This window comes from Lepus europaeus, chromosome 2 (assembly GCF_033115175.1).
Source record: "Lepus europaeus isolate LE1 chromosome 2, mLepTim1.pri, whole genome shotgun sequence".
Classification (NCBI taxonomy): domain Eukaryota; kingdom Metazoa; phylum Chordata; class Mammalia; order Lagomorpha; family Leporidae; genus Lepus; species Lepus europaeus.
In genome coordinates this window covers 76,660,533-76,679,827 of record NC_084828.1, presented here as the reverse complement: position 1 = coordinate 76,679,827, position 19,295 = coordinate 76,660,533, and the positions used below count along the sequence as shown (strand labels likewise).

At 48.2% G+C, this 19,295-nt stretch overlaps 1 protein-coding gene across 2 annotated transcripts in view; it reads left to right on the top strand.

Annotated features, from left to right (window-relative positions):
- GPR156 (G protein-coupled receptor 156) overlaps positions 1–19,295 on the top strand; it is a 113,614-nt gene that overhangs the window by 84,951 nt on the left and 9,368 nt on the right. For both annotated transcript variants that reach the window (XM_062208663.1, XM_062208665.1), the window contains 5 exons: positions 392–521; positions 806–916; positions 8,370–8,495; positions 9,444–9,539; positions 12,663–12,899. In XM_062208663.1, the coding sequence (XP_062064647.1) occupies positions 392–521; positions 806–916; positions 8,370–8,495; positions 9,444–9,539; positions 12,663–12,899 (700 nt within the window). The remainder of the gene's footprint in view (positions 1–391; positions 522–805; positions 917–8,369; positions 8,496–9,443; positions 9,540–12,662; positions 12,900–19,295) is intronic.

Here is a 19,295-nt window from a genome sequence, read left to right as displayed (position 1 = left end):
CTTACAGCTCTTTTCTACAGGTTCCGCCCGCCTCTGTGGGTATCTATACCTGCTAGCTGTTTATTCATACCTGCATATAGAGCAGTCCCTTAGCAACCGTAGGCTTCACAGAGAAAATCCTAACTCTGACACCACCTGCTTGTAGGTAGTCAGCCTTCTTTTAAAAGACTTGGAATTATACAAGGGAGAAGTGTCAGGATTTAGTTCTTTTAGAAAATAAATTTAAATAAATCTTAAGTTTTCACAGGGCTGTGAAGTGCTTTCTTCCCACAGGGACCCTTCGTCTGGGGCTGCCTTGGAGATTAAGCTGGTGGGGAAGCTTTGGGGTCTTGCGGGCCCCTGACCCCAGGGCAGAGGGTCATGGCTGTGTCTCCCTGCCGGTCCACTCTAGGATTGTGAAGATGTCCAGCCCCAATCTGAACATCGTGACCTTACTGGGCAGTTGTCTGACTTACAGCAGCGCTTACCTCTTTGGGATTCAAGATGTTTTAGTGGGGACCTCAATGGAAACTCTCATCCAGGTATGTGATGTCTTAAAAAATTGTTTTGAATGTAATCTTAAAGTTTTGATACATTTTTAAAGCAGCTGCTCCTCTGGATGGTGGTTCCCTTTTTCTTTGTGGAACACTACTTCCTTTTTCACAAATAGCTTTACTGAGGTATGATAGTATAATGTCAAGGGGTCCCTGGGACACTTAGTTGGGGAGGTCCAGCTTCTACCCCCTGCCCTCTGTAGGTCTGAGGCTTTGCAGGTCAAGATGCGTGAAGAACTGACAGTTTCCTGTTGGGACTCTTCCACCTGTAGATCCGACTGTCCATGCTGTGCATTGGAACCTCCCTTGTGTTTGGTCCCATTCTGGGGAAGAGCTGGCGACTCTACAAGGTGTTTACCCAGAGAGTTCCGGACAAGAGAGTGGTGAGTAGGCATCAAGTCCACAGTGCGTGGCTGCAGATGGCGGCTCCACTGTGGATTAACAACTGCAGAAGCTTGTGTGGATTTCTGGGCCTAGCCGGTCTTCAGAACTTTAGGGGATCTGATGTTCTTGGAAGTCATGTGGCCTCAGAAAGCCCCAGGCCTAGGAGGCTGTGAGTCAGTGCTGTTGGGAGCTCTGCTTCAAGTGCAACTCAGGCCCTGTGAGGATGTGTGAGCTGGCGGCTACCTGGCACCAGTGTGAGGGAGAACTAGAAGCCCAGAGACTGTGGGTTGGTGCACATGTGAGCTAGAAAAGGAGGCAGAGTGTGGTGTCAGAGAAGCTGTAGCAAGGGAGTTACTTTCCTTCCTGGAGCCCAATCCTGTTCTATGTAGAAAGCAGTTCCCTGTGCTGAGCTGAGTGTGGCTAGAGCAGACAGCAAGGTAGAGACACCTAGAAGCAGCCTAGAGGCTATGTGGCAGCCAGGTCTCATACGTGCCACTCATAGCAGGCATCATCTGAACCACATTCCCACATTTTACCAGGTTCCGTGACAGGACTCCCCAGACTTCACAGCCTGGTCATCTACCTCTGTGGCTGTAGGCCCTGCCCCAACCCTAAAATATTATCCAGCTGGAGTTTGCTTCTCCAGAATGATGGGAATTTTTTTAAGCAAATGTTATTGAATCATGGTGAATATTTGTCAAGAGCTCAGTTGAAAGTAACCAAGAAAATGAAGAAGATTGCCTAAAGACACAAAAAATTGATCCATCACTGTAGAACATTAATTCCTTTTTCACAAATAGCTTTACTGAGGTATAATGGGCATGCAATAAGCAACACATATTTAATACATACAATTCAGTAAGTTTTGACAAATGTATTCACCCACGAAACATAATTTATAATGAACACATCCATCATCCCAACAGCTTCCTCATTCTCCTTATTATCTTCCTCTCCTATCCAATCCTTATGTCCCCTATCCCTATGCTCAGAAAACCATTGATTTGCTTTCTGTCTGTGTAGTTTAGTTTACATTTTCCAGAGTGTTATAGCAGGGAAGTCATATAGTATGTACTCTTTTTGTCAGATATATTTTACTTACTTATTTAATTTAAAAGACTTACTCATTCGATAGTCAGAGTTACAGGTTGTATAATAATGTATGTAGTAGTATCTCATTGTGAATTTAATTTGCATTTCCCTAATGCAATTTTGAGTATGTTTTTCTATGCTTACTTGCTATCCATATATTTTATTTAGTGGAGAGTATGTTCAGATCTTTTGCACATTTTTAAAAATTGGATTTTTTTGTTTCTTTACTATTGAGTTAATAGAGTTCTTTTTGTATTATGAATATAAGTACTTGCTTTGTGACACATATGATTTGCAAAGATATTCTTCCAGTTTGTGCCTTTCCCTTTCATTCACTAAGAGTACCTTTCAAGGGTTGGCATTGTGGTATTGCGAGTTAAGCTGCCACCTACAATACTGGCATCCTAGATGGGCACCAGTTTGTGTCCTGGCTGTTCCACTTCTGCCCAACTCCCTGTGAAGGCAGTAGAAGAAGGCCCAAGTATTTCTACCCCTGCCATCCATGTGGGAGACCCAGAAGAAGCTCCCGGCTCCTGCTTCAGCTCACCTAGCCCTGGCTGTTGCAGCCAAATGGGGGAATGAATCAGCAGGTGGAAGATCTCTCTCTCTCTCTCTCTCTCTCTCTCTCTCTCTCTCTCTCTTTCTCAGTAACTCTGACTTTCAAATAAATAAATCTTCGTTTTTTAAGAAAGAGTACCTTTTGGGGCCATTACTGTGGCACAGCAGGTTAATGCCCTGGCCTGAAGCGCCGGCATCCCATATGGGTGCCGGTTCGAGAGCCAGCTGCTCCACTTCCGATCTGGCTCTCTGCTATGGCCTGGGAAAGCAGTAGAAGATGGCCCAAGTCCTTGGGCGCCTGCACCTACGTGGGAGACCCGGAAGAAGTTCCTGGCTCCTGGCTTTGGTTCGGTGCAGCTCCGCTGTTGCGGCCGATTGGGGAGTGAACCATTGGATGCAAGACATTCTCTCTCTCTCTCTCTCTCTCTCTCTCTCTCTCTCTCTGCCTCTCCTTCTCTCTCTGTATAACTCTGACTTTCAAATAAATAAATAAATTTTTAAAAAAATAAAAAATAAAAAAGAGTACCTTTCAAAGAGAAGGTATTTCTAATTTTGACGAAGTCCAATGGTTTTGAAATCATAACTAAACATAATTTGCCTAAATTAAGGATCCAAATGGTTTTCTCTTATATTTATCACTAGAAATTTTAGAGTTTTAGTTTTTACCGTTAGGCCTTTAATCCATTTTTAGTCAATTTTTGAATATGATGTGATGTATCAATTTGAAATTCATGATTTTACATATGGGTAACCAATTCTTCCAATTGTTGAAAATACTGTCCTTTCTTCAATGAATTCTATCTGTGCCTTTATTAAAAATAGATATGAAGATCTATTTCTGGACTTTCCATCCTGTCTCATTGATGTGTTTGTTTATATTGACTGTAATACTATATTACCTTGATTTCTATAACTTTATATGAAATGTTGAAATCAGGGAGTGTTAGTTCTCCAACTTTGTTCTTCTCTTTCAGTGTTGTTTAGGCTAATCTAAGTCCTTTGAATTTCCACATGAATTTTGAGTCAGCCTCCTAATTTCTATAGTAATCCTGTTGGGATTTTGATTGAGATTGCATTGAATCTAAAGATCAAATTATAGATAGTTGATTTCTTAATAATATTGTATCTGTCTCTTAACCCATGAATGCAGTATATCTCTCCATTTATCTAGCTCTTTAATTTCTCTCAGCAATTTTTTTGTAATTTTAAATATGAGTCTTTGTTATCTTTTGTCATATTTATTCTATGTTATTACAAGGTAATTATTTTTAATTTTCACTTTCAGATTGGTTGTTGCTAATATAGAAACATATAATTTTTTAAAGATTTATTTATTTAAAATGCAGAGTTACAGAGAGGCAGAGGTGGAGACAGAGAGAAAGAGAGGTCTTCCACCTGCAGGTTCACTCCCCAGATGGCCGCAACCACCGGAGCTGCACCAATCCGAAGCCAGGAGCCAAGGGCTTCCTCCAGGTCTCCCACATTGGTGCAGGGGCCCAAAGATCTGGGCCATCTTCTGCTGTTTTCCCAAGCCATGGCAGAGAGCTGGATCAGAAGTGGAGCAGCCGGGACTCGAACTGGCGCCCACATGGGATGCCAGCACTGAAAGGGGCAGCTTTACCCGCTATGCCATAGCACTGGCCCCTAATTGATTCTTTTAGGCTGATCTTGTGTACATCAGCCTTGCTAAACTACATATTAGTTCTAGTAGCCTTTCTGTGGATTTCATTGGGTTTTCTACAAAAAGTTGATCAATATTTGCGAATAAAGATAACTTTTTTCTAATGTTTTGTCTGCTGGCACTGGCTAGAAAAAAAGGAACAATCTTGAATGCAAAAAGTGAAAACAGATATTCTGGAGTTATTCTTGGACTTATGGGGAAAGCATTCAGCCTTTTAAACCTAAGCCTGATGTCAGTGGTTTTATTGTAGAAATTGTTTATCCAGTTGGGGAAGTTCCCATCTAATCTGACTTTGCTTAGTGTTTTTGTCAAGCTTTTTGAGTTTCTTCAAATACTTTTTATGCGTCTATTGAGATGATTGTATGTTTTTTTTTTCTTTTTTAGTTTGTTCAATGGAGGATTACATTAAATAATCTTAGAATGCCATTTGCATTCCTGGGATAAATTCTACCTGGTCATGATGTATTATCCTCTGTGTGTATTATTGCATTCATTTTTTTAAAAATATTTATTTATTTGAGAGGTAGAGTTACAAACAGAGAGAGGCAGAGGCAGAGAGAGATGTCTTCCATCCACTGATTCACTCCCCAAATGGCCTCAACTGCCAGAGCTGAGCTGATCCGAAGCCAGGAGCTAGGAGCTTCTTCTGGGTCTCCCATGGAAGTGCAGAGGCCCAAGGACTTGGGCCATCTTCTATTGCTTTCCCAGACCATAGCTGAGAGTTGGATCAAAAGAGTAACAGCCGGGACATGAACTAGCGACCCTATAGGATGCTGGCACTGCAGACAGTGGCTTAGCCCACTATGCCACAGCCCTGGCCCCTATATTCATTTTTAGAAAAATTTTGCTTACCACTTTTGTATTCATGTTCTTAATTGGTATTGCTGTGTAATTTTCTTTTCTTGCAATATTTTTCTAGTTGTGGTATTAGGATAATACTGTCCTTAAATGAGTTGGGAAGTATTCCCTCTTTCAATTTTTGGAAAGGTTTGTATGTAATTGTATAATTGGCACTCACAAAGAGTTTAAGTACTTTACAGTAATTATTTTCATCTCTTCCCATTTCAATCATTGTTATTGTTTTTGCTTTTACACATAGTGTAAGCCCCTTATAATTTATTATTTTTGTTTAAAAATCAATTATCTTGGCCAGCGCCGTGGCTCAACAGGCTAATCCTCCGCCTTGCGGCACCGGCACACCAGGTTCTAGTCCCGGTCGGGGTGCCGGATTCTGTCCCGGTTGCCCCTCTTCCAGGCCAGTTCTCTGCTGTGGCCAGGGAGTGCAGTGGAGGATGGCCCAAGTGCTTGGGCCCTGCACCCCATGGGAGACCAGGAAAAGCACCTGGCTCCTGCCATCGGATCAGCGCGGTGCGCCGGCCGCAGCGCGCCAGCCGCGGCGGCCATTGGAAGGTGAACCAACGGCAAAGGAAGACCTTTCTCTCTCTCTCTCTCTCTCTCACTGTCCACTCTGCCTGTCAAAAATAAAATAAAGTAAAAAAAATCAATTATCTTTAAAAATATTTAAATTAATAAAAATAGACAATCTGATTTTCCATGTCCTGACCATTTGAAGTGCTCTGAATTTCCTCTGTAGTTCCACATTTTCATTCACCTGGTATCATTTTCTTTTGACCTCAAGAATATCTAACATCCTAGTGTGTGTTAGCAATGAATTCTTTCAGCTTTTATATATCTGAAAGTCTTTATTTTGCCTTTGTTTCTGAAAGATACATTGATGGGTATAGAATTCTAGATTAAGGCTTCCTTTTCTTTCAGTTCTTTGAAGGTGATTTTCCACTGTGTTCTCCTGTGCTCTTGTGCCGGAAAAGTCTCTTTTCTTCCTTCTCTTTGTTCCTGCACACACAGTGTGTCTTTGCTCAGTAGTTGTTCTGAAGGTTTTCTCTTTGTCACTGCTTTTGAGCAATTTGTTTAGGCAGCGGATCTGTATTTTCCACGCAAGTACCTGGAACCACCTGATTGTGCTGATTTTCTTGGGGGTGGCCAAAAGCTCAGATCCACATTTCTTTTTTTTTTTTTTTTTAAAGATTTATTTATTTACTTGAAAGTCAGAGTTACACAGAGAGAGAAGGAGAGAGAGAAAGAGAGAGAGAGAGGGAGAGAGAGAGAGAGAGAGAGAGGTCTTCCATCCGCTGATTCACCCCCCCAGATGGCCACAACGGCCAGAGCTGCACCAATCCGAAGCCAGGAGCCAGGAGCCTCTCCCGGGCCCCCCACGCGGGTGCAGGGGCCCAAGCAGTTGGGCCATCCTCCACTGCATTCCCAGGCCATAGCAGAGAGGTGGATCGGAAGAGGAGCAGCTGAGACTCGAACTGGCGCCCACATGGGATGCCGGCACGGCAGGTGGCGGCTCCACCTGCCATGCCACAGCACCAGCCCCAGATCCATTTTTCTATATCACTTTATGTGTGCTTTGTACACTGCTGGCCTGAGCCTTAATCATACTTCTTATTTCCTTTCTTTCCTGTTATTTTTCAGCATTTTCATCCTGTCACAGCATCTATATTTTCTGCTTCATGTCTATAATCACAAAAGTAGCACATTGTCTTCATATTAACTCTAATAGTTCATATGTACATGAAGAAAATCCTGGTAATTTCTCCTGTGTCTGCCTCTTTCCTCAATACCATTCTATGAGTTAATAGTTACCAAGGGCCAGTGCTGCGGCTCAATAGGCTAACCCTCCGCCTGCGGCGCCGGCACACCGGGTTCTAGTCCTGGTCAGGGTGCCAGATTCTGTTCTGGTTACTCCTCTTCCAGTCCAGCTCTCTGCTATGGCCCTGGAAGGCAGTGGAGGATGGCCCAAGTGCTTGGGCCCTGCACCCCATGGGAGACCAGGGAAGCACCTGGCTCCTGGCTTCGGATCCGCACAGTGCGCCAGCCGCAGTGCGCCGGCCGCAGCGGCCATTGGGGGGTGAGCCAATGGAAAAGGAAGACCTTTCTCTCTGTCTCTCTCTCACTGTCCACTCTGCCTGTCAAAAAAAAAAAAAAATAGTTACCAAAAGTGGCAGGTGTTGTTGTGCAGAGAGTTAAGCTGCCCCCTGGGATGCTGACATCCCACATCAGAATGCTGATTCGAGTCCCAGCTGCTCTGCTTCTGATCCAGCTTCCTGCTAATGCAACTGGGGCAGGGGATTGGGGTGGGAAGCCATGATGGCTCAGCTATTTGGGCTCCTGTCACCTATGTAGGAGGCTTGGATGGAGTTCCTGATCCAGCTCCAGCCATTGCAGACATATTGGGAGTGAACCAGTAAGTGAAAACTATCTTTCCCACCCTTGCTCTGTCTTTCAAATTAAATAAAGCTAAATAAACATTTTTAAAAATTATCACAATGATTTGATGTGAAAGCTGCCACATCTCTATGTGTTCATATAAACATATCTAGAAATATAAGTGTATTTATTTTATAAGACTCCTTGAATCCCTGGAGCAAAGGGAGGATATGAAAAAGTTGAGCAACGGTAAGGTTAATTGGGATAATGATGTTATCAATATAGAAGTCCCAGCAAGTGTTTAGCATCTGCTTCATCTTTTTTTTTTTTCATTTTTTTTTTTTTGCATATTTTTTTGATAGGCAGAGTGGACAGTGAGAACAGGCAGAGTGGACAGAGTGGAAGCAGCTCTTGGGAGAGGCCGCCTTTCTTTCTTTTTTTATTTTTTATTTTTGACAGGCAGAGTGGACAGTGAGAGAGAGAGACAGAGAAAGGTCCTCCTTTTCTGTTGGTTCACGCCCCAATGCCCGCTGCGGCCGGTGCGCTGATCCGAAGCCAGGAGCCAGGTGCTTCTCCTGGTCTCCCATGCGGGTACAGGGCCCAAGGACCTGGGCCATCCTCCACTGCACTCCCAGGCTACAGCAGAGAGCTGGACAGGAAGAGGAGCAACCAGGACAGAATCCGGCGCCCCGATGGGGACTAGAACCCAGTGTGCTGGTGCCGCAGGCGGAGGATTAGCCTATTGAGCTGCGCTTCATCTTTGATGACTGGACTTGAAGCTCCCCAGGAGGGCTGACCCTGGAGCCTAGCTCAGCGCACATGGGACACTTTAGCCCCGGTGTTGTGTGGTCAGCAAGCAGAGGGAAGTTTTAACCTTGACTCTTTTGCAGATTATCAAAGACCTGCAGTTGCTGGGGTTGGTGGCTGCCCTGGTGATGGCCGATGTGATCCTGCTTGTGACGTGGGTGCTGACGGATCCCATCCAGTGCCTGCAGATCCTGGGTGTCAGTATGACGGTGAGGGACCCAGTCCCTGGGTGTGTGCTGCACGTGTGTACTCGACAGGCTCTGTGTAGACACAGGGGTCATCTCCTAGCAACATTCACTGTGTGGTCATCTTGTAACAAGAAGATAAAGGGCCCAGAGAGGAAGAGTCAGGGGCTGTAGCTGCCAGGAAGGCCTTGTCCCTTCTGCCGGGCGTGCTGCCTTCCCCTCTGTGCCCCTGGCCCCAGGGGTCTTGTCATGGGCGGCCACTGAGACGTCAGCACACTGCAGTCTACCTGGCAGTTGTCTCCGCTTCCGCATCAGCAATGATGGGAAATGCCAGCTACGGGAAGTTGCCTTCCCCTAGCTGTTGAGAGGTAGAGGTTATATTTGGAGGTGGTCTTTGGTGTTAGTCAACCCTGGTTCAAATCCCAGTTCTACCAGGCTCACCAGTGTTGTGGGCTTGGGTAAGTTATTGAACCTAAGTCTGTGTTTCCTCACAGGGAAAAAGGAGATATATTATCTGTTTCTCAGGACTAAGGTGGAGGTTAAATGAAACAATTCAGGTAAAGGACTTAACTGTGCTGGTACTTAGTGCTCAGTTAATAGGAAGTATTGCGGGCCAGAGGGATATGGTAGAATAATGACAACCCGAATTGAATGTTTAAGGATTCAGCTGCTTGCCAACAGAAGGTCCCTGGTGTAAACAGATTTGTCACTTGGCCGAGGCCCGCATTTGAGTGGTGGTGGCAGGAAAGCACATCACTGAGGGGCAGGCCGTGCCGCCATGACTTCTTCACTGTCTCCTCCCACTCAGGGTCACTCCCCAGAGTTCCGGTGGGGGCACTGGAGCTCGCAGTTTGTACATAGTGCAGGGGCAGTGTGTGCTGGCAAGGAGCTCCCACTGTGGCATGCTCACGGAACTCTGCTGTGTCCCTGGTAACCGTGGTGGCCTCCGTCCTGACTCTGTGTCCCTCCTAGGTGACAGGGAGAGACGTGTCCTGCTCTTTGACCAACACACACTTCTGTGCTTCCCGGTACCCCGATGTCTGGATCACTCTTGTTTTGGGATGCAAGGTTGGTAGCCACATCTCCATATGAATCTGTCACCCACAAAATGGCTATGAAGAAGGAGACACGGGAATTGATGGGGTCTGCTGATTGAGGAGTTGGGCGAAGAACCTTGACTTCACAGGAGACCGCTGTCGATGTGCAAGTCTCACAGTCACGACCCTTTTCATTTCCAAGCATTTTCTATAGGTGGAGGTCACTCAGGGCTCCTTCGTTCAGTCTCCCCCGGACCACCTGGAAACCACCTACTTTCTCCCATGGCTTGGCCGGGTTTTTAAATTGCTTTGGCAGCACCATTTTTCTCCCCTGCTCCCCTGCAAGGGAGATTATGGGAAAACATCCTACCCACTGTTTGGCCTCCTAAGTGCCCTTATCATGCCTCTTGTGTTTTTCTTCAAGATTTGAGTCAGAGTACCCTGCTGCCTTTCACCCACCTGACTGCCTCACGCTGGTTGGAGGCAAAGCTGGCTCTAGACCACATCTGTGGTTTCTTTTAAGGGGTTCCAGCTGCCTCAGAGGGTCCCCCATACTGTCCCACAACGCCCTGTGGGGGAGGAGCCTGCATGCTGGCCGCGGGGGCAGAGAGGCCTGCTTGCCAGAGAGCAGACAGGGCAGAGGGGCCTTCTGTAGAAGGTGGCGTCCTGTAAAGGTCACTTTTCCTGCCTCCACCCCCAGGACAGCGATCAGGAGGTTGCTTCTGAGTCAGGCCTGGGAACAGGCAGGGCTGGGACAAGAAATGGTGCCTTTTAACCATGTTATTTTGATAGAAATATCATCATTTTACTAGAAATATTTTATAAAGGGGCTTCCAGGAAGTGACCAGGTCTGGGCCTCGAGGATCTTGCTGATGTTTAAGGTCATGGACAGAACCGAGTTTGAATTCGGACTCGGCCCCTTCCTAGCTAGCCTGGAGACTCACTGACCATCTCGGAGCGGTCCCGGGTTTCTGGAGAGCTCACGTGTGTTGTGAGTTTCCAGGTGTTCCTGGCCCATAGCAGAAGCTCCAGAGATGTCAGGTGCTGCTGTTCTTCCACTGCCCCCGGACACACAGAGCCTCTCCCGGCTCCTTGAGTCCCTGTAGCAGAGCGTGTCCTGCCCAGCCCTGCTCCCCCGCCCCCCTTGCCTTGTATGTGCTTCCATTTCCACCTGCTTCACCGTAGTATCTTTCTGTAGGACAAAGACAGAAATGGGGGAAGATGCTGGACATCAGGAAGCTGAGCCAGACCCCCATAGGCCGAATCTCCTGAGCAGGAACCCAGTCTCCACATTCAGTCCCAGGACTCCCCGCCTGAGCCTGTCGCCAACCCTTGTACCCCTTCCTTCTCAGTGAAAGTGAATAACACAAAGATCAGCCGTGATCCACTCAAACAGGAGCCATGATGTATAAAGCCCTATTCATACTAACCTCCCTTTTAGCAAGAATTTTAACAGAATTAAAATATTTTAATAGAATCGTATTTGAACATTTCAGAATCACAGAATTATTTTTGTTAAAGTTTTATGGATTTATTTATTTGAAAGGCACAACATCAGAGATGGAGTGGGGGGAGGAGACTGATTGATCAATCTCTCCATCTGCTGGTTTACTCCCCAAATGCCTATAATAGCCAGATCTGGGCCAGGCTGAAGCCAGGAGCCAGGAACTGCATCTTGGTCTCCCACAAAGGTAGTAGAAGCCCAAGCACTTGGGCCATCTTCTGCTGCCTTCCCAGGCACATTAGCAGGGAGCTGGATCAGAAGTGGAGCAGCCGAGACTTCGCCTGGCACCTTGATACAGGATGCTGGTGTCATAGGCAGCTAGGTAACCTGCTGGGCTACAATGCCGGCCCCTTTCATTCATTTTTTATACATTACTAATGACTCAGCTCTACCAAATGTCACCTGATAGTGTCAGTCACTCAAAAGTCAGGCCCCACTGGCCTCCTGATTTCTGTGTCCTTTAGCCAGTGATGATCTCACATGGACACATTTGGCCCCTGAGGCCTCATGTGGGACCCTGGACATTAGGGACACCTGGAAGGCATCTCGGCCCTGCTGACTCCTTCTCTACTGGCACAACCCGTCCTCCAAAAAATTATCTATAGAGCCATCTGTGCAGGTGGAGTTGGCCAGATCATGTGATCCCAGGGAGGTGTCTTGTAGACACCTGACTGTAACTTTATTATCAGTTCTCCCTCTGGGCACCCATCCCTCTCCTCACTCCATCTCCATTCTGTGATATAAACCTGGGCATTAGTGCGCTCCTCTGAAATCTCCCTACCACATGGAGTGCTTGGAAAGCCAGGCCCATGCCTTCTTCCCTGCACTGTTGTTTCCTGCCCTGTGCCTGGTACAGCACCTTGCACAGAGTCAGAAAGGGCTTTTTTATTGATGAAAGCTTTGATCTCTGTTTATATGCAGCTCCTTCTGGGAGAAGCAGCCCTTGACGGTGCTGTGACTTATTTTCTCCTTAGCGAAGACGAGAAACCTGAGAGCAGGCGTCTATTCATGGGAAGAGGAAAGAATAGGGCCCTGGGTTCCTTGTGTGGGGGCAGGGAATGTCACGGAGCGAGTGGAAAGTGTAGCTGGAGCATTCGCTGCCAGTGCCAGCCCTCCCCACAGCCGTGCCCAGGTGCCAGCCTGCCTTTGTTCTCTTTTTCCACCCTGCATCTCCCATGAACACCCACTGGCACAGAGCCGCTGCTGGCCTGGAGAGACGCTTTGTGTAGGGTGGAAAAAGGCATCCCTTCTAGGGAGACGCAGTCTCGCAGGTGCAGAGCTTGGCAAGCAGATGGTGCCTGAGGGCAAATTAGGAAAAAGAGCCCGTTCCCTGACTGGACACGCGGACCGCAGGTCAGTCTCAGCTTCCACGTGCCCCTCAGCTTTGTGCGGTAGCTCCCGCCACCAGCAGCACCGAGTGCCCACTGCCCTCCCTGTAGGAGAGGAAAAGCACATTTTTTAAGAACCTACCAGCTAGAGGCAGCCGCTCTCAGAGTGTTCCTGTACACTCTCTTTGTGAACCGGTGCAGCAGCCGTGTAAGGCGGGTGGTGTCGTCCCTGGTTTACGGAGGACGCTACCGGCCCTGAGCCCGCGGCTCCTTCACCTGCTGCCCTTCCTCCCTGAGCCATGGGTTCTCGTCTCACTTTCAGGGTCTGCTCCTGCTGTGTGGTGCCTACCTGGCTGGCCTGACCGACCACGTCAGCTCACCTCCCGTCAATCAGTCCCTAACGATCATGGTGGGGGTCAACCTCCTGCTCCTGACTGCTGGGCTGCTTTTGGTGGTCACCAGATACCTGCAGTCCTGGCCCAACCTGGTCTTTGGGCTCACATCTGGAGGCATCTTTGTTTGCACAACCACCATCAACTGCTTCATCTTCATCCCCCAGGTACGCTCATGGGGCTAGGGGGACGGGGTGGAGTGGGGCAGGGCCGAGTGTGTCGGAATAAACCCCTCAGCCACTCCACTGTTTGCTCCGGGCGTGAGATGGCTCATCTTGTTTTCTACAGATACTTTTCCATGTTTTTTAGAGTTAGAAGAAAGGAGGGGATCCTAATGAGCTGGGCCCCCTCCGTCGCTCCTCGCCGTCCTGGAGGGGGACAGCCCTGTTCCCCAGGCCAGCGCGGCCCAGCCGCAGCAGCTGCCCCATTCCACCCTGACACTTTAAGTGCCTGCTCCTTGGTGGCTGCCGCCCAGACCTGCTTTTCTACCCACTCCCTGCCCCTCCCCCGCTCCGCTTCACTCATTCCCCATCCCCCCTCTGTCTCAGCTAGTCCGGAAATGAGGAGTCCGTATTTCTTTCCAATCAGGGATTGCAAATTCACAATGAAAAATCCATTTGGAATTTTTTGATTCAAGACCCTTTCTTTTTTATTGGAGGAAAATGTAGAACATTCCTTTTCCTTGTACACCAAGGAGAAATAAAAAATGTGTTTCAGATTATGGGGATTAAGAAAGAAATCCAACTAGGGAGGAAGCTAGAAGCAGAAATACCCAGACAGCAAAGAGGAAGAATGGGAGTTTGAGGGAAAGGGCAAGGGTTCCATAGGCTCGGGAAGGAGGGTGATGTGCGCTCGTTCATGTCGTGCCCCAGGGACACGGAACAACACATCCAAGTTCATGAACTTGGCAGTGGGCACTTTCCTCTCTCCTCCTGGTTTGCCTTTCCTTCTCCTGTGAACCCTCCTTCATCCCACTCTCCTGCTGAGATCCCATGGCAACTTCCGCTTCACCGTGAGCTACTTCCTCATGAAAGAGCTAATCAGTGATTTTCGTGTGTGTATTTACAAAAGAGAAAAATGCACTTTGAGACATGATGGCGTGACACACGCATAGACCCTTTTCTCTTCATCCTGTTCACAAGTTTTCATGAGAATGTTCAACAAAATAACAAAATATAGAAAAATCTACAGCAGCAGCACTAGAAATCAAGGATAGGTATTACGTCTGTGGCAGAAACTGGAGGAATTGTTGCTGGATGTGAATGTTCTAAGAACAGACTGAAAGCAGCCATCGAGAGCTTGTTTGTCTCAGACATAATAGACAAGGCCATAGGAAGCAGCTTTACTTACTCCCCGTAAGGGCTGTTCCTTCCTGGGAGATGGGAGAAAGGGAGTGGGGTGGGGTCTTTTGGGAGGCCCACCCCTTAGGCCCTGAAACCAAAATTGTTGAATGGTACCCTCTTCATCAACCCCTTCCAATCTTGCTTGCCTCTACTCTATAAGCTAAAAGAGCAGAAACACTTGCTCCATCAGCCCCTTTATAGCCTCTTTGAAATGGAACAGCATTCTACATACTAGAAATTTCTTTGGGAGGCCTTCCCTTGAATCCCCAAAAAAGTGATAAGTATGGCTGGCATCACATCTTTTACTTTATATATATATAAAAGATTTATGTATTTATTTGAAGGGCAGCATGACAGAGAGAGGAGAGAGACAGGGACCCTCTGGTTCAGTCCCCAGATGTCCACAAAAGCTGGGACTGGGCCAGGCCAAAGCTGGGAGTCAGCAACTCCATCTGCAGTTGCCATGTGGGTGTGAGGAACTCAAGTCCTTGGGCCATCATCCGCTGCTTCTCTAGTACATTGCCAGGAAGCTGGACTGCAAGCAGAGTAAGCAGGACTCGACCCAGCACTCCAGTATGCGATGTGGATATCCCAACGGGTGGCTTATACCTGCCCCACCCCTTTTATCTTCTTTCTGCCTTCAATGTTTGTGATCCCTGGAACAGCTCTAGCTGTTTGTGACCATGAGGGAAAGACTAAGAGAATACAACACACACACTCACACAAAATACAGCTTTTCCCATGGAGGAATATAAATTCATGGGAAAAAGACCCATGAAGAGAGTCTGAGATCCACAAAAAGAGGACCACAAGTGTCTGAATATTGGCAGAAATCTCCTTCCTCTGAAATATACATTTTTAGAAGGCATCTGATTTGTCTTATCAGTAAGATTCAAAGGATGTTGCCTCTCTTCAATGACAACAAGCCACCGTACAAAGGACAAAATCTTAGATAATGAAATATTGAATAAGAATGAAAGATATGGTATTACATTTAAACCCTCAACAGAAGCCTTGAATAGGCAATGGGACACTACAACAATATCCATCTACTGAGTAATTTAAGGAAACAAAGCAAGACTAGCAGAAATGAGAGACTAAGTAAGAAATATAGAGAGCAGATCTATAAATAGAAGTTAGAGCGAACAGGAGTCTCTGAAAGAGAACACTGTCATTTGGGACAGAAGCAGTCATCAAGGAACTATTAGGAAAGCCTCCTTGATCTGAAACACGATTGCTGTCTGGGAGTGGAGTAAACCAGCAACTACGGGCACAGCCTTGCTCGTGGCTCCTCTCCACCCTCTCCTCTCCGCACTGCCCGCTTGTCCCCTAGGCCTCAGCCTGCTGTCATCCGCTTCCTCTGGGTCTGAATCTCAGCCCCTAGGACAATAGCGCTTTCTTGGTGTACTCCCACAACACACAGACACAAAATGCAGGGCCAAGCACGGCTTGAACTCGGACTTCCAGCTCTGAATTAAGCACCAACAAGCTGTTGATTTGGGGTGGGAGAAGGTGGGGGTCCTGGAACTGGGAGATACACAGAGCTCGCTTTTCTCACTCCCTCTCTCTGCCTGGCTTCCACTTTTCCTCCATGGCTTGCTTTCTCTTACTCCACCCTTTCTCTGTCCATTCTCATGATTCTTTTCCTTTTGAGTTGAGCGTGATGTAAAACTAAAAAAACACATCTTACAGTCTGCTTTATGTTAGGTGTAGGATGCAAGTTCCTTTTCAATATATGAACGTGTCACCGTGGTTTGTCCCTTTATTGATTTGCCCCTCTGGCTCGGAGGGCTTTGATATGGAAGAGCAGTTCTCCCTGTGAGCCTTGCACTGTGTATTCCCAAAAAAGTAGGACACTGGGTAAATTTGGAAACGCGTGTAAAGAGAGCTATGTGGAGGGCTGGGGCGGTGGTTTGCAGTGAGGGGGACTCCTTGCCCGGCAGCCTTCAGACTGCGCTGTGATGGGAGGGGTTTGTAAAAGCAAAGGCATGGATACCCCCCAGGACAGCTAGGCGGTGCTAGAGAGCTGGGTGAAATGGATGACAATGCACCAAGTGGACCACTCAGGAAATGCCTAAGTGTTTATGCCAAGCGCTGAGGTCATCCCAGCAATCATGCCGCCTCTGCTCTTTAAACCTGAGTGTGACCCTACCTCCACCCGCCACTCCCTCTCCGAGGCAGCAGGATCCTGAGGCAGGCTGTTGCTTTCTCCTCTAACCCCTAAAGTGTTTTCACCGGCTCCTCCATGAACTCAGGGCTTTTCACCTTGCCTAATGGCGATGGATGTGCCAGCACCCCTACCAGACCTGTGAGCTTTTTAAAGCTCATTTGTTCATTTGCCCTTCCACCCATCCATTAATTGCTGGCTATGTGCAGCTAAACCCATGGCCCCACCTCTAAGTCACAATACATGTGTTCAGTGCTACACAAGGCCAAGAAGGGTGCACGCAGACTCCCTGGGGAACTGGGGTGTTTGAGATCAGCCTGGAAGGGCTAGCGAGAGTTCACCGAGCATGTGGAGGGAGGACAGCGGGTGGAAGAGCAGGTGAGATAGCACCCCAACCAGCAGCAGAGAGAGCTGGGGGCAGCCTGTTACAAATGCATGCTTGGAGACCACAAGTCTCTGCTGAGCTTGAAGCACAGAGGGAAGTAAGGGGGGATTGGAGGAAAGGAGGGGGGCTCCTGTGGTGAGCCTCCTGTCCATGTGCCCCGCTATGGACTTCATGTTTAGCCTGTGGCATCAGTGTCCCATGGCTGCCACCCAGACTTGGGGGCTTAGCACAGCACGTATCTATCATCTTTCAGTTCTGGAGGTCAGAGTCTGGAATGGACAAAGGCCTGCCCCCCTTCGGAAGATGCTAGGGGAAAGCCCGGTCCTTATCTCTCCCAGCTTCTGGAGAACTCCTGCATCTGTCGGCTCACTGCCCCCTCCTCCACCTTCTGAGCCAGCTGAGTGGCATGTTCACATCTCTCTCTCTCTCTCTCTCTCTCTCTCTCTCGGGCCTGTTCCCATTGTCACACCTCCTCCGACTCTGACCCTCCTGCCTCCCTCTTCTAAGCACTACTCTGGCTAATCCAGAGTAGCTGCCCCATCTCACCACCCTTAACTTAATCACGCTTACACCATTCCTTTGACTGTGTGAGATAATGCATTCCCAGAGCCCCAGAATTAGGAGGTGAGCGAGCATCTTTCAGGGGCCATTACTCATACTATCTCGCCCACAGAGCTCGCAGGCTGTGAAAACAAGAACTTGCTGGTCCCTCTAGAGAGGCCCTGGAAATGGCACGGGAGGGTCATTTAGGTCTATATCCAGAAGCACTGAAGGGCCCAGTCTCAGGAGCCAGGATTTTCCCCCAGCTAGGAATTAAGGGAGGCTGGAGATGAGGGGCAGATTCAGTCCAGGGGTGCCTTGGCTCCTGCTACCAGCTCGGGGAGAGATGGACTAAAAGTCTTGGAGGTGCCTTTAACCTGTGTTGTGCCCTTACATGCGTGTTGGGCAGGTCCTCCAGGGGCCCGGCAGAGGGGGCTCACTGGGAGGAAAAGGAGGACCTGTATACTCAGGGAGATCAGGGCGACACTCCAGGGTCGCTGCTAAGAGAATAACCCCTCGAGGTCAGCCTCAGCCGCCTAAGACCAAGAGTGACGGTGACCCTGGGTGTGGGTGCCATCCCGAGTCGGGTGATGAGCCTATGGGCTCCGTCTGTAAGGAGGGGGCCGCCTGAGAGGGGGCACTCCTGTGGCGGCGCAGGCCAGGCAGACTCCTGGTGCCATGCAGACTCACGCTGAGTCAACGAAGGACTCCAGAGGGCCTGGGTGACAGGACGAGGTGGCGTTGACCTTGATAAGGAGATTCAGAATCCCATCTGAGATTTACAAAACCTAGATCACACGATCACAGGCTTCAGGGTTTGAAGAGTGAATCACAACAGTTCAGATGCCCTGGGCGCATATGCATAGCCACCTCATCGTGGCTCCCAGAACAAAGGTGCCAGTGTCCGCAGCACCCATCATGGGAACACTTTTTATGGGGATTCCTTGGGCACTGGGGATGCCTCCACCCCCACGGCACTGGCACTGAGCAGGTAGATGCAGTGTCCCAAAGGCTGCAGAACAGGAGCACCTGCTGTGAATGTTCTGGGTCCAGCCCCAGCCCTATTCAGTTAACCTGCCTGTGCTTCTGCAGGTTGTTTCCCCGGACTGGCTTCTGCTGAGGAACCTGCCTAGGACCACTGTAGGCGGTGGCCTCTCTCTTCACCAGCTGTGTGAGGACCCACGGAGTGGCCTGGTGCCCTGGTCACAGCTGTGGTTCTGCTGCAGACTCGCTGTGTGAACTTAAGTCACACTCCTTCTGAGTCCCTCCTCACTTGTCAAGGAGAGAAGGTGGCCTTGTCTCAGACCTGGCGTCCCGACATTTCTGTTACCATGTGTGGTTTTCTGTCTGCCTGAGCCTTGATTATTCATTGTATTGGGCATTCACCAACAAGGAACTGAGTTTCCTTTTTTAAAAAAAACGTATTTTATTTATTTGAAAGGCAGAGTTACAGAAAGAGAAAGGGAGGGAGGGAGGAAGAAGGAGGGAGGGAGGGGGAGAGAGAGAGAGAGAGACTCTTCCATCTGCTGGTTTACTCCCCAAATGGCAACAATGGCCAGGGTTGGGCCAGGTCAAAGGTCAAAGCCAGGACCCAGAAGCTTCATCTGGTGTCCCATGTGGCTACAGGGGTCCAACCACTTGGGCCATCTTCTGCTTTTCCAGGTGTATTAGCATGGAACTGGATTAGAAGTAGAGCAGCCAGGACTGGAACCAGTGCCCATATGGGATGCCAGCATTGTAGGCAACGGCTCACCCCACTACACCACAATGCTGGCCACAGAACTGAGTTTTCAACAGTAGCAAACACACCATTAGTCTACAGATAAAAAAATAATTAAAAAACAGCTATGTACAACTAGAAGCAATTCCATTTAAAACAAATGATGCTTAAATTGCTGGATCCCTGTGATAAGTCCTAATCTGTGGCTTTGGAACACTTCTGGTTTTCTTTGATCAGTTTAGTGATGGGTAGGTAGGTAGGCAAAGGCTTTTCTATTTTTTAAGTTATTTGTTTATTTATTTGAAAGGCAGTGACAGAAAGAGAGGAAGAGAGAAAGAGAGAGAGAGGTGAGAGAGAAAGAGAGGGATCTTCCATCTGCTGTTCACTCTCCAAATGGCTACAAGAGCC